Raw genomic sequence first — 13973 nt, forward strand, 5'->3', positions numbered from 1 at the left:
CGGGGAGGAAATGCAGATGAGCTCCTCCAGCCGTGACTCAGTGGATCGCTGGTAGCTGCCCCCAGGGACCCGTGAATTTTATTGCTGATTAACCCTTGGTAAAAAAGACACTGGAAAAATAACGCTGAGGTTTGCTCGCCCTTACTGCCTCGCTGCTGCTGCTGCCAGCGAGGAAATTCCATCGGTTAAAACGAAGGGTTGGTTTTTTGCTGTTTTTTTTTTTTTTCTAAAGAACCCACCTTGCCGGGGCAAACAAGAGCTTTGCAAGCCCAGGAGCTCCCCTGGGGGTTGGGTATTTCTCCTGATGCTGGCCAGGGTCCTGCTGTTTGTCCCTGTCACAGCTACGAACGCCTGGCACCTCTGGGCAAACCCAGGATGGGTTCGGTGCCATTGCCTTCAAGGTGACTCCTGTCCTCCTGTCACATCCACCTGGCCCAGCACAGGCTCCCAAAGTGGTTGTAATGAGCGAGGAGCCTGGAGCCCACCATCCAGAGGGGCTTTCCTGGCCTTCCAGGGGAGCCCTGCAGACAGGGAATGAGTTTCAGGCATTGCCACGGTCACTGCTGCATCCCAAAGGTGACCTGAAGGACCTGTCCACAGCTTCCAGATGCTTCCCATGGAGAAGAAAGGGTTTTCCCAGTGGAGGAGAGGACAGTGGCCTCCAGATGAGGTTTGGTCCCACAAAAGTGGGAATTAGGCAGAGACCTGTTCTGTGAGAGGTAACAGAGCTTTGATGGAAAACAAGGGCAAGACTGAGCTGCTCCTCTGGCCATCCCTCCATCATCCTGTTTGTGTGCAGGGACAATTCCCAGGAGGGAATATCCCACTCTCAACCTCTTGGCAAGACAAAAGGTGCAGAGCAGTGCAAAGGGCTTCACACAACACGGATGGACAAGGATGACTCTGAGGAGCCCCAGAGCAGCAAGCTGGGATCTTCCTCTTGGCAGATCCTGCTCCATGTTTGCTCCCCAGCCAGGGCTAGAAGACAGAAAAGCTGTTGGGACTTAGGGATGCACAGACTGGAGCTCAAAGACAGGCCCCCAGGATCATCCAAGAGGCATCAGATCTGTAGCAGCATCCAGAACACCTCCAGCCCATCAGGGTCCACAGGTAATGTCAGGGGACCCTGCTCCTCCTGCTCTCTGAGCCAGCTGGAGCATGAGGGATGCTTCCATCACACAGCTGGATCCCTATCAGCATTCCCAGACTTCCCTGGCTCTTCCAGTGTTTTGGAGGACAGTTATCTTTAACTGTGTTCATGCTTCAAGAAGAGCTTTGAGGCAGCAGGGATCCCTCACACTCATCTTCACCAGAATATTCATGCAGGCTAAAGTGAGGTGTTAATATTAAAGCCCAATATTAAAGGCTCTGCCATAATAAATGTGTGCAGGCTTTCCCACAGAGTGGGACAACTCAGCTGAGAGGTATTATTTATCAAGAATAAGTCTGCCACAGGTAGATCTTGAGGTTCAACATGTCTGGTGAGACAGATCTTACGCCCTGAGGGAGCAAGTATTGGAACAAGCCAGCTTTGTCCCCTTACACCTAACCAACTCTCTCAGGAAGGGAAACCAGCTCCCCCAGTTTGCAACTGGCAGAAAGAGCTGGAGGATGTGCATGTAAGTTTGTTTAAGTCATCAGCCCCTGGCTATCTTCATTCCATCAGCTGGGACTACTCCCTAACCAGCTGAAGGAAAAAGAAACCTGCAGCATGAGTTGGCTGTTTTTTCGTGTAAGAGGAAATAAGAAATTTCTAAACCATAGTTGGAATCCCTTAGACACCAAAACAAACAGCAGGGGAAAGGCTTCGGGGGTTTTCCTCAGGTATCTCACAGCTTAATTTCTGTTCTGGGCAACAAAGGTAAGGGGAAGGGAAAGCTGGATTAGCTGGATGAGTCCTTTTTCTCATGTTGTTTGTTCCTGCTTGCCCAGGCAGCAGCTCAGAGCATGCAGTGCCTCACACCACTCGTTTTGAGAGCTGCATGCAAGAAGTGAGGTCACACACAGCAGTGAGCACCTTCCTCTCCTCAAGCCTGGGATGACTAACAGGGTGCCAAAACACTGCTTCATTATCCACAGGCTGTACTTCATGTCTCTTCCAAATATCACAGAGACCCAAGGAAAATTTCGTCTAAATAACCCCTGAAAAACATCCTTCTGCTGTGCTGCATGGAGCTTTTTGTCCTCTGGAGAGTGGCAGGGCAGCCTCACACTTATTTCAGCAGTGCAGCACCATCCACCATCCAGCACCATCCACCATCCAGCACCATCCACCATCCAGCACCATCCACCATCCAGCACCATCCAGCACCATCCACCATCCAGCACCATCCACCATCCAGCATCCCAAGGGCAAGGAAGACCAAATCCCTGCATGAGCAGAGGAGTTTTCCCCATCACACGCTCTGAATCTTCCTGCCAAGTGCCCCTACAGAGTCCGGGGCTCTGCCAGCTCCTGGTACCACTTTCCTGGCAAAAGGAAAGGACCCAAAAGCCAAGAAAAAGCTACAGCTGAGCATGAAACATCTGCTTTTCGGAGGTGGGATATGAGGATAGGAACATCTAAGGTCGGGAAAGGAAATGTTGGTGTTAAAAGACCGAGGTTGCCCATGCAGAGCAGGGTTCGAAAAAAATGGGGCAGAAAGGAATGCACTGGCTTGGACACCTTCTCTGGGCAGGCTGCCTTTGCTACCACCTTACATGCAAAGACTTTGGTGCTTTAGTTTGTAAGAGAATGGAAAATGGACAGTTGAGAAGGAAAAACACAGCTGGTGTGTCCAAGTGGTCACGTCAGCTGGGGAGGCTTTGGAGACAACGTGCTGGGAAGGAGATCTGCAAGGGAGCAGCCAGTTGAGGCAACAAATAATATTTACATGCCCTGCCCGTGGCACTGGAAATAAAACCTTCTCGCCAGTAAGAAAATCCAGCCCAGCCCTCCCGGTCCCACCCGCTCCTGGGGGAGGGCTCAAGCTATAAAAGCCTCTGGGCAGCGAGCAGAGAGCCACAGCAATTTGGGGCTCTCCAGGGACTCTCCTGCCCGGGTTGTCAGGATGGGGAAGAGGGTGGCCGTGGTGCTGGCTGGCTGCGGGGTGTACGACGGGAGCGAGATCCACGAATCTTCTGCTGTCCTGGTCCATCTCAGCAGGGAGGGGGCGGAGGTAAGAGGCACCTCGCAGGCTGCTGCCCCACCAGGGCTCCTCTCCCCCTGCTCAGCTTCTCAGTCTCTCTTGCAGAAGGTGCTTCTCTCCAAGGAGCAAGCTGGAGAAGCTCCCTGTTGCTCCGGGGTCACTGCAGAGCAAAAGGTCCCGGGTGGGAAACTCCCTGCTCCCTGCTTTGCTCTGCTGGGACTGCCTTGGGGCTCCACGGGGAGAGCATCCAGACCCAGAAACAAACTTCCCTCTGTTCTTTTTGGCTTGTGCTTCCTCTCCTCTGCTTTGTTATTTCTGTTTCAAGGACTGCTCTTGGTTTGGGCTGTTGGAAACTCCTCTTTTCTAAAGCCCTGAGGATGAGAACTGAACACAGCCGAGTTCTGCTGAGCTGCACTGGAGTATGAGAGAGAAAGATGATGCTCAGGCAGCCAGTCTAACACAGCACCCATCTTTGTGGCTGGAAGAGGAGGGGGAGAAACCTTGCCCCACATCCCCGTGCTGGGGCAGAGCTGTTCTCCTGGGATGCAGAATTCCTCTCCTCAATCCAAAGGCCCAGCGGGGGTGCCCATGAGCTGCAGAGCCAGCCCGCCCAGCTCCAAAGCCCTCAGAGGGTGCATTCAATGTTTGGCTTAATGCTGAAACTTCTCCAAACTTTTTTTCTCCTCTGTCTGTAATTTTTTTACCTCTCCTCCTCCTCCTCTCCTGGAGCTGCTGCAGCTTCTCTCCAGCCACTGCCCTGTCCCGTGCTCATCCCTTGATCAGCAGGGACCTCCAGTGGAGGAAACCCGGGTGTCACTCCAACTTTCTTTTATTTTCCAGTCATGATGCCTGAGGAGACAACCAGCATAGCATGGGATGGGATGGAATAGCATAGAGCAGACTGCTTCAGTTGGAAGGGATCTACAATGATCCATTTAGGGCTGACCAAGCTGCAGCATGGTGCTAAGGACGTTGTCCAAATGCCTTTTGAAATCACTGACAGGCTTTGACCACCTCTCTTGGAAGCCTTTTCTGGGGTTTGACCACCCTCTTGGTAAAGAAATGCTTCCTCATGTCCCCTGGGGCAGCTTTGAGCCATTCCCATGTGTCCTGTCACTGGATCTCATGGAGAGGAACTCAGCACCTCCGTGTCCTGCTCCTCCATCCCCATGTCCTGCTCCTCCATCTCCATGTCCTGCTCCTCCATCCCCATGTCCTGCTCCTCCATCCCCATGTCCTGCTCCTCCATCCCCATGTCCTGCTCCTCCATCCCCATGTCCTGCTCCTCCATCCCCATGTCCTGCTCCTCCATCCCCATGTCCTGCTCCTCCATCTCCATGTCCTGCTCCTCCATCCCCATGTCCTGCTCCTCCATCCCCATGTCCCCTCCTCAGGAAGCTGCAGTCACCCCTCAGCTTTCTCTCCAAACCAGACCAACCTGGAGCCCTCAGCTCCTGCTCCAGTCACACTTTCCACCCTTTCACCAGTGTTGCTGCCATCCTCTGGACATCCTTCCCATCCTCCTGAAAGTGTGAGGCCCAGAACTCCAAAGCTTGTACAGTTCCAAAAACTCTCTCACCCATCTGTTTGCCACCCTCTGCTCTTCCTGGCTGCGTGTGGGCTTGGGGCAGCTCTGACTGAAGGGGAGGCCTTTTCCAGAGGAAGAATTACTCTGGCTTTGGGAAAGCAGTGGCTGGGGAGCAGAAACTCCAGGCCGTGTCTTTGAGGGAGGGCTGGTGGGCAGGCAGCACCCAGAGGGGTGAGGCAGGGCTGGGGCTGCCCCTGTGGGGGTGGCTGCTTGGGATGCAGGTGGAAACCTCTAAGAAATGGCTTGACCAATGGCTCTTCCTTGGGACACCTCCTTTTCCTAGGAAGGAAAGGAGTCCCCTGCTCCTTCTCCAGCACTTCAGGCACCAGAACAAGCAGTGTGGGCCAGCTGGCTTTCACTTAACAACACTCTCCTTCCTTTAAGGAGGTAAATGTTCCTCTACAGAAGCTATCAAAGACCTTGCTTTCTTCCTCTTGCTTTCCTTTCCTTTCTTGCTTTTTTTCCTTTCTTGCTTTCCTTTCCTTTCTTGCTTTTTTCCTTTCTTGCTTTTTTTCCTTTCTTGCTTTTTTTCCTTTCTTGCTTTTTTTCCTTTCTTGCTTTTTTTCCTTTCTTGCTTTTTTTCCTTTCTTGCTTTTTTTCCTTTCTTGCTTTTTTTCCTTTCTTGCTTTTTTTCCTTTCTTGCTTTTTTTCCTTTCTTGCTTTCTTTCTCCTTTTATGACAACCACCTTTCTGATGCCACTACCAGACAGAGGGGAGCCTGAAGTTCAGCTCCTCTCACCAGCCAAGTTTTTCCCTAACAAAGTAACTCAGGCACCGTGGTTCACCACCCCTGCTCCTTCACCTGCAGCTCACAGAGCTTTCCCCTCCCTCTCCAGGCAGAGGTTTTTGCTCCTGACGTGGAGCAGATGCACGTGGTGGATCATGTGAAAGGCCAACCCACGCAGGAGAAACGCAGCGTGCTGGTGGAAAGTGCCAGGATAGCCAGAGGGAACATCAAGGACCTGGCAAAGCTGGATGTCCGGGGGCTGGATGCCCTCATCATACCAGGTGGGATGGGCTTGGGAACAGGCTGGGGATCACCCGGGAGGCCTGGGCTGGAGAGATCAGTGCAGAGCCACTGGGGAAGGAGACTTCTGGGCTCATCAATGTTTTCAAATATGTAAGGGGTGAGTGTCAGGGAGATGGAGTTAGGCTTTTCTCAGTGGTGACCAGTGATAGGACAAGGGGTAATGGGTGTAAATTGGAGCATAGGAGGTTCAAGTTGAATATCAGAAGGAATTTTTTACTGTAAGGGTGACGGAGCCCTGGAACAGGCTGCCCAGGGGGGTTGTGGAGTCTCCTTCACTGGAGACATTCAAAACCCACCTGGACACGTTCCTAGGGGATGTACTCTAGGGGGCCCTGCTCTGGCAGGGGGGGTTGGACTAGATGATCTTTCCAGGTCCCTTCCAACCCCTAGGATTCTAGGATTCTATGATTCCCTCTGTGCTGGCACTGGTGGGGCTTATCCTGAGAGGGCAGAGAACCACCAGGGGAATTACCCTCTGTGCCACCCACCAAGCTTTTTGTCCTGGCTGTGGAACCATCTCCTCCCTCCTTACCAGGGGAAGAAGAGGGTGGGTGGCTCGGAAATGGAAAGTTTGGGCAGCCTGGCAATGCAGCTGTGGTGAAGCTGTGAGCACCATTTCAGTGGGGATGGATGAGGCCTGGAGCAAGGATTAAGGGAAAAGGTGTCAGCGTGTTCCAGGGCGTTCAGGAGAGAGCTCATGGGTGGCACAGAGCACTCACCAAAGCTCTGAGAGCATGGGGATGCTTCAGCTCTGTATGGAAGCAAGGAAGGTGCTTTGGTGTCTCCTCTCCTGGGAGTCAGCTTGCAATAAATAGTCCAGCTTGAGTCTTGTGAGGTCTTTTATCAACATGGCAAGCATTGCCACCACTCCGTGGCACCATTCTGCTAAGTGAGAAAACCCTGCCCTGCAGAACTCATTTCCTGCTCTGACCTGGTTCCCTGTCCTCAGGAGGCTTCGGAGTGGCTAAAAACCTGAGTACTTGGGCCACCCAAGGCAAGAACTGCGTCGTCTGCAAGGAGGTGGAGGATGTGCTGAGGGCATTCCATGCTGCCAGGAAGCCCATTGGCCTCTGCTGCATCTCCCCAGTGCTGGCAGCCAAAGTCTTCCCGGGCTGTGAGCTGACTGTGGGGCACGACACCGAGTGTGAGAAGTAAGTAACCAGAGAACCCCGACAGGACAGCACCCCCTGAGCACCCCAGGACCACCACTGCCCCCACCCAGTGTTCCCAGCACCCCCTGAGCACCCCAGGACCACCACTGCCCCCACCCAGCACCCCCTGAGCACCCCAGGACCACCACTGCCCCCACCCCAGTGCTCCCAGCACCCCCTGGACACCCCAGGACCACCACTGCCCCCACCCAACACCCCCTGAGCACCCCAGGACCACCACTGTCCCCCACCCAGCACCCCCTGGACACCCCAGGACCAGCAGTGCCCCCCACCCAGCACCCCCTGGACACCCCAGGACCAGCACTGCCCCCACCCAGCACCCCCTGAGCACCCCAGGACCAGCACTGCCCCCACCCCAGTGTTCCCAGCACCCCCTGAGCACCCCAGGACCAGCACTGCCCCCACCCAGCACCCTCCTGGACACCCCGGGACCAGCACTGCCCCCCACCCAACACCCCCTGGACACCCCAGGACCAGCAGTGCCCCCACCCCAGTGCTGCCAGCACCCCCTGAGCACCCCAGGACCAGCACTGTCCCCATCCCAGTGTTCCCAGCACCTCCTGGACACCCCAGGACCAGCACTGCCCCCATCCCAGTGTTCCCAGCACCCCCTGAACATCCCCCTGAGCAGCTGAAGTCTCCTCAGTAGCTGAAGGTTATTTCTCAGAGCCGATAACCCACACCAGGCTTTTATTAAATTCACCTGGGGGGATAAATGAAACAGTCCCGGGGTTCTGCTCTCCCCCTTGTCACTCACATCTCCTCCACGGATTTCTCGGGGTGAAACGACAACTCCAAGTTGCCTTTCCCCAGTTTCCTCCACCCGGGGGCACAAGAGACCGCAAGAACCGCCACGGAATAAATTAGGAAGGGAGTCAGGGAGACGGACAGGTTTCTGGAAAGGAGGAATTTGTCCTTCTTCCTGCTTCTCTAGTCCCTGAGAAACTCCTCTGAGATAGAAGGATGCGGATCCCCTGGAGCAGGCTTCCTGCAGGGACCATCCCTCCCTGTGCCACGACAGATTCCCCACACAGCCTTTCATCTCCTTCTCCTTTTCTCTTTCTCCTTCTCTTTCGCCTTTTCTCTTTCTCTCTTTCTCTTTTTCTCTCTCTCTTTCTCTTTCTTTCTCTTTTTCTTTCTTTTTGCCCCCCTTTGCCCCCCTTTCTTTTTCTTTTTCTTTCTCTCTCTTCCTCTCTTTCTTTCTTTCTTTCTTTTCTTTCTTTCTTTTCTTTCTTTCTTTTCTTTCTTTCTTTTCTTTCTTTTCTTTCTTTCTTTCTTTCTTTCTTTCTTTCTTTCTTTCTTTCTTTCTTTCTTTCTTTCTTTCTTTCTTTCTTTCTTTCTTTCTTTCTTTCTTTCTTTCTCTCTTTCTTTCTCTCTTTCTTTCTCTCTTTCTCTTTCTCTCTTTCTCTTTCTTTCTCTTTCTCTCTTTCTCTTTCTCTCTTCTCTTCTCTTTCTCTCTTTCTCTTTCTCTCTTTCTCTTTCTCTTTCTCTTTCTCTCTTTCTCTTTCTCTCTTTCTCTTTCCCTCTTTCTCTTTCCCTCTTTCTCTTTCTCTCTTTCTCTCTCTTTTTCTCTATCTCTCTCTCTCTCTTTCTCTCTTCTCTTTCTCTCTTCTTTCTCTCTTCTCTCTCTCTTCTCTCTCTCTTCTCTCTCTCTTCTCTTTCTTTCTTCTCTTTCTTCTCTTCTCTTTCTTCTCTTTCTTCTTTCTTTCTCCTCTTTCTCCTCTTTCTTCTCTTTCTGTCTCTCTCTCCTTCTCTCTTTCCCTCCTCTCCTAGGTGGCCTTATGCCAAGACAGCTGAGAGCATCAGGGAGCTTGGCTGCAAGCACATCAACAGCCAGGTGACCGAGACCCACGTGGATGTGCAGCACAAGCTGGTGAGCACCAGTGCCTTCATGTGCTCTGCCCCCCTGCACCAGATCTTCGACGGCGTCGGGAAGATGGTGCAGGAAGTGCTCAGACTGGCCTGACCTCCAGGACCTCCCCAGAAAATCTCCTCCCCACCCCCCTCGGCTGCCGCTCCGGTGGAGTTCTCCTTCCCCACTGCTCCCCCGGTGGCTGCTGAGGAGGGAGGGCAGCAACGGGAGGGTTGTGGCAGCTCCTCCTGGGGTGGGAACCAGGAACCCACAGCCCTGAGGAGCTCCCTGGCTCAGGGCTGGTGACCGACTCGGGGTCCCTGAGACCCCTCACACCTCCCTCCAGCCCCCCCCCAGGCCTCTGCCTCACAGGAGGGAGGAATTAAGGGCAAAAAGGAGGGAACCTGGTTCTGCTCCTCAATAATCATAGAATCATAGAATCATAGAATCCTAGGGGTTGGAAGGGACCTGGAAAGATCATCTAGTCCAACCCCCCCTGCCAGAGCAGGGCCCCCTAGAGTACATCCCCTAGGAACGTGTCCAGGTGGGTTTTGAATGTCTCCAGTGAAGGAGACTCCACAACCCCCCTGGGCAGCCTGTTCCAGGGCTCTGTCACCCTTACAGTAAAAAAATTTTTTCTGATATTCAACTTGAACCTCCTATGCTCCAATTTACACCCATTACCCCTTGTCCTATCACTGGTCACCACTGAGAAAAGCCTAACTCCATCTCCCTGACACTCACCCCTTACATATTTGAAAACATTGATGAGGTCACCCCTCAGTCTCCTTTTCTCCAAACTAAAGAGCCCCAGCTCCCTCAGCCTTTCCTCATAAGGGAGATGTTCCACTCCCTTAATCATCTCAGTAGCTCTGCGCTGGACTCTTTCAAGCACTTCCCTGTCCTTCTTGAACTGAGGGGCCCAGAACTGGACACAATAAACCTGAAACTCTTCACACAGGCTGAGTTCTGCCTCCGTTTGTTGATTTTCACTCTGGTGTAGGACATGCTACTGGTTGGCCAGGGAGCAGGGAAAACACTTTGGGAAGAAGTGACCAGCAACACCCTTCATTCCACAATCCTGATGGCTTAAAATAAGAAACTTTATTTTAAATATAAGCTTGTGTGGGCAGCCAGTACTGAGCATTCCTGCAAACATCAAGTGCCTTCAGCACCACCACAGGTGACTTTTTTTTCTTCTTTGGAAAGCCTGGAGCATGTGAAGCCAAGAGCAGTGAGTTCAGTTGCAGCAGGCTGTTTACTCACTTTTTAAATTGAATTTAAAGAACATATTAAAAAAGTGGGAGGGGACAATCACTGTAACACAGAGTATAAAAAACTGATCCCCACAAATACATCATATAAAGAGTTCAGCTGTGCCCAAACCAAGACATTAAGCCAAGAACTTCAACTGCTGGAAAACATGGGTTTACCTCTCTGGTTCTGAGTCCCCTCTTTACCAAACCAGAATAATCTGACCCAGTTTTTAGCCAGAGAAGGACCCAAACACTCTCACTGAGAAGTGTGATTTGTCTCCAAACCAAAGAGCATAAAACATCTCAGGAGTACAAAGAAGCAACCAGGTTGCCACGTGTAAACAGGTCAGCAGTTGGGAACTGCTCACAAACACAAGATCATCCACTTAAAAACAAACAAACCAAAAACACTGACCTAATATTTTCTGCTGTCTCAAAAGAAAAGATGGTAAGAAAGTGAGGCACGTGCCAAAGGTGTGTGCACACGTGCAAGAGAAGCTGTCAGTACAGGCTGGTTTTCTTCATGATCCTCAAGAACTCCTGCTCGTTCACCTCCCCATCCCCATCTCTGTCTGCTTCATCAATCATCTCCTGAAAAACATTTGGATTCAGAAATTTGAATTTGAAATTGAAATTTGAATTCAAATTTGAAAACCTTTGAATTCAGACCCAGCTGAGCTCAGGGTTAGGACTGGATTAGCATCAGGTTTAGGATGAGAATCCTTCTGCTGCAATTTCAGCAGCCACAGATGCTCAGAACCCATTTCCCAACCCCAAACTCACAGAATCTCTTCTGTTTCTGCCAGGAGAGAGGGGGCAGATTCCCCTGATCCCAGGTGCCAAGATCCCAGAGGATGCTGGAGGAGAGCAGCTGAGCCAGAGCTGCTGCCTTGCCCTAAAAACTGACCCTGGGAAGGCTTCCTTCCCCCTCTGGGGAGGAGATTCCCAGTCAGAGGTGGCTCAGCTCTCCAGACAGAGGCAGGACTGGGCTGTGCTGTTTGGGTGTGTTTAAAGGCACCAGGCATGGTGTGGCTACAAACCTGCAGCTCCTCATCTGTGAGGTTCTCCCCCAGCTCTTTGGCGACACGTTTGAGGTTTTTGAAAGAGATTTTGCCAGTTTCATCATCATCAAAGAGCTTGAAAGCTTTGAGGATTTCCTCCTTGGAATCTTTTTCAGCCTTAAAAGAAGCAAGTGTAAGGTTAAGGGGAAAAAAAAACCACAAACAACAAACCAGGGGTGATGTTGTAGGTGAGAGTCCAAATGATACAAGAGGAGCAATAAAAAGCCTGAGAAAGTGTCCTGAGAGCAGCCCAGGCAGCAGGTCACCAACACCACCTGCAGGCAGAGCCCCAGCAGTGCTCCTGGACCTCAGGGTTTCAGGGCATTTTCCTTCTTTTCCAGCCAGGGAAAGAATCCTTGGCATTTCCAAGGATCAGGCATGGAATCCTAGAATGGGCTGGGTTGGAAGGGACCTCAGAGCTCATCAAGTCCAACCCTTGCTCCACTCCCCCCGTGGTTCCCAGCCCATGGCACTGAGTGCCACATCCAGGCTCTTTTGAAATATCTCCAGGGATGGAGAATCCACCCCTTCCCTGGGCAGCCCATTCCAATGGCTGAGCACCCTCTCCAGAAAGAAATCCTTTCCTAATATCCAACCTAAACCTCCCCTGGCAGAGCTGAAGCTCTGCCAGGGGAGGTTTAGGTTGGATATTAGGAAAAAATTCTTTAGTCCGTGCCCTCTTGTCCCACTGATATCAGCCCAACCCCCCCTGGCTCCAACCTCCTTTCAGGGAGTTGGAGAGAGTGATGAGGTCTCCCCTGAGCCTCCTCTTCTCCAGCCTCAACACCCCCAGCTCCCTCAGCCCTTCCTCACAGGACTTGTGCTGGATCCCTTCCCAGCCTCCTTGCTCTTCTCTGGACCTGCTCCAGCACCTCAATCTCCTTCCTGAGCTGAGGGGCCCAGAACTGGACACAGGACTCAAGCTGTGGCCTCCCCAGAGCTGAGCACAGGGGCAGAATCCCTTCCCTGGACCTGCTGGCCACGCTCTTCCTGAGCCAGCCCAGGATGCCATTGGCCTTCTTGGCCACCTGGGCACACTGCTGGCTCCTCTTCAGCTTCCTGGCAATCCAGACTCCCAGCTCCCTTTCTGCCACTCTGTGCCCAGCCTGGAGCTCCCCATGGGGTTGTTGTGTTGAACCTCATCCCGTTGGGATCAGCCCAACTCTCCAGTCTGTCCAGGTCCCTCTGCAGAGCCCTCCTGCCTTCCAGCTGATCCTCACTCCCCCCCAGCTCAGTGTCATCTGTGAATTTGCTGCTGATGGACTCAATCCCCCCATCTAAGTCATCAATAAAGAGATTAAACATCAATTAAAAATATTAAATCCCCCCTTGGGATTTCACTGCTAAACTCCCACCTTTACTCAGCACATTTTTAAGACTTTTCCAACACAAACCTGAGTGTTCAGGGAACCTGCTGAGGGCATCATTATTCCAGCTTTACCCCTCTTTTTGGCCCCTGCCTTGCATTCCCAACCTTGGCATCTTTTGTTCTTAAGGCTAAAATAGTGCTGTCATCTTCTGCCAAACCCAAAAGGAGGTGAAAGGGGCTCAACCATCCCCAAAATTGCTTTCAGTCAGATCTGCAGGATTTACCTACCATCTTCTGAGTCATCACCACCAGGAAGTCACTGAAGCTGATTTTTCCTGTTCCTTCCTTATCAATGTCAGATATCATTTTCTTGATCTCTTCTTTTTTAGGCTCAAACCCAAGTGCTCTCATGGTCACCTGTATGGGAAAAAAAAAATAAATTCATAAATTATACAAAACTATGAACAAAACCACAGTGGGGGGAGAGGAAAGCTGAACTTTGTTTTAGCCATTCTGGCCCTGAGAGAGTCACAAAGAGAAAAATCTCCCTGTTGAGAACGTTTTATGCTGGGGGAAACAATCTCTCCTTTCCTCTTCAAGGTAATTTAAGTGGTTTTGCCCCTGTTACTTTTATCACCTCAGCAGGACCAGGGAAATCCTTACTTTGAGCTCCTTGACATCAATGCTCCCAGTGCCATCCGTGTCAAAGAGGTCAAAAGCCTCCCGGATCTCCTGCTTCTGCTCCTCAGTCAGCTCCAGCTTGGGATTCGTTTTCTTCCTCTGAGATGTGGATCCCAGGGAGGGCTTCTTGAAGCTGGAGGCCTGGGCACGGCAACAACACAAGAGAAAGAGGGGATCAGGCCCAGGGTGCAGGGGCTGGGCAGGGCTACTGAGGCCTGGGGGGTGGTGGCCACCTCTGGGCCAGCCCCTGCTGGAGGTGAAGGAGTTAAACTGAGTAAAACTGAGGAAATGACAGGAAGAACAGCGAGGCTCGGGGATAAGGTCAGAGCTTGTGCAAAGCACTGAAGAGGGGTGATGAGCACATCCCTGGGGTGCAGAGCTCACCCCTGAGAGAGCAGCGGGCACAGGGCCGGTGGGAGGGAGGGTTCCCTGGTTCCCTGGGTGTGGGGAGGAGACCCCGGGGCTGCCCCTGGCCCTGCACCCAGAGTTGCTCCCTATGGTGTCACCTCCCTCAGCCGCTCCCATCCCTCCCCTTCTCGGGAAATGCCCCACAGCCCGCTGGGGAGCGGCAGAGCCCCGGCACTTCCAGAGGAGCCCAATTATCCACATTTCCCAAATTATTTTTTTTTTTGGGGGGGGGGGGGGTGCACATCACACAGCCCCGCAGCGCTGCGGATCCACCCCCAGCCCCAGGCTCTGCCCGGAGCGGGAGGAAGCGGCTTCCCGCGGCCCTGGGGAGCTGAGGAGCGGAGGGCAGGGCAGGGGGAGCCCCCCAGCCCCGGGGCTGCAGGCGGAGCGGGGGCAGCGGGCCCGGCCGGCGCCGCACTCACCATGGCGGCTCCGGTCCTGTCAGGCCCCGCCGCAACATCCGCCCGTCCCATTGGCTGCCGGCCCTA

At 52.7% G+C, this 13973-nt stretch overlaps 2 protein-coding genes across 2 annotated transcripts; one reads left to right on the forward strand and one right to left on the reverse strand.

Moving 5' to 3' along the window:
- Positions 1–3008: 3008 nt before the first annotated feature.
- On the forward strand, positions 3009–9194 carry LOC139802599 (glutamine amidotransferase-like class 1 domain-containing protein 3, mitochondrial). Its single transcript, XM_071757913.1, has 4 exons — positions 3009–3158; positions 5553–5724; positions 6696–6897; positions 8692–9194. The coding sequence occupies exons 1-4, from the start codon at positions 3051–3053 to the stop codon at positions 8882–8884; spliced, it is 675 nt and encodes a 224-aa protein (XP_071614014.1). The 5' UTR covers positions 3009–3050; the 3' UTR covers positions 8885–9194.
- Positions 9195–9855: 661 nt separating this feature from the next.
- On the reverse strand, positions 9856–13973 carry CETN2 (centrin 2). Its single transcript, XM_071757761.1, has 5 exons — positions 13908–13973; positions 13060–13218; positions 12685–12813; positions 11067–11204; positions 9856–10617 (listed from the first exon to the last, which is right to left on the reverse strand). Exons 1-5 carry the CDS (start codon positions 13956–13958, stop codon positions 10528–10530), a joined length of 567 nt encoding a protein of 188 aa, XP_071613862.1. The 5' UTR covers positions 13959–13973; the 3' UTR covers positions 9856–10527.

The sequence above is a fragment of the Heliangelus exortis genome, chromosome 14 (genome assembly GCF_036169615.1).
Source record: "Heliangelus exortis chromosome 14, bHelExo1.hap1, whole genome shotgun sequence".
Lineage (NCBI taxonomy): Eukaryota > Metazoa > Chordata > Aves > Apodiformes > Trochilidae > Heliangelus > Heliangelus exortis.

Bases quoted from the DNA above. Each gene is read 5' to 3' on its own strand.
- CETN2 (XM_071757761.1), bottom strand. From the start codon at position 13,958: ATGGGACGGGCGGATGTTGCGGCGGGGCCTGACAGGACCGGAGCCGCC. The intron at 13,219-13,907 runs GTGAGTGCGGCG...TGCCGTGCCCAG, and splicing joins ACAGGACCGGAGCCGCCATG to GCCTCCAGCTTCAAGAAGCC. The intron at 11,205-12,684 runs GTAGGTAAATCC...GCTTCTTTTAAG, and splicing joins TGGTGATGACTCAGAAGATG to GCTGAAAAAGATTCCAAGGA.
- LOC139802599 (XM_071757913.1), top strand. From the start codon at position 3,051: ATGGGGAAGAGGGTGGCCGTGGTGCTGGCTGGCTGCGGGGTGTACGAC. The intron at 3,159-5,552 runs GTAAGAGGCACC...CTCCCTCTCCAG, and splicing joins TCAGCAGGGAGGGGGCGGAG to GCAGAGGTTTTTGCTCCTGA. The intron at 5,725-6,695 runs GTGGGATGGGCT...CCCTGTCCTCAG, and splicing joins GGATGCCCTCATCATACCAG to GAGGCTTCGGAGTGGCTAAA.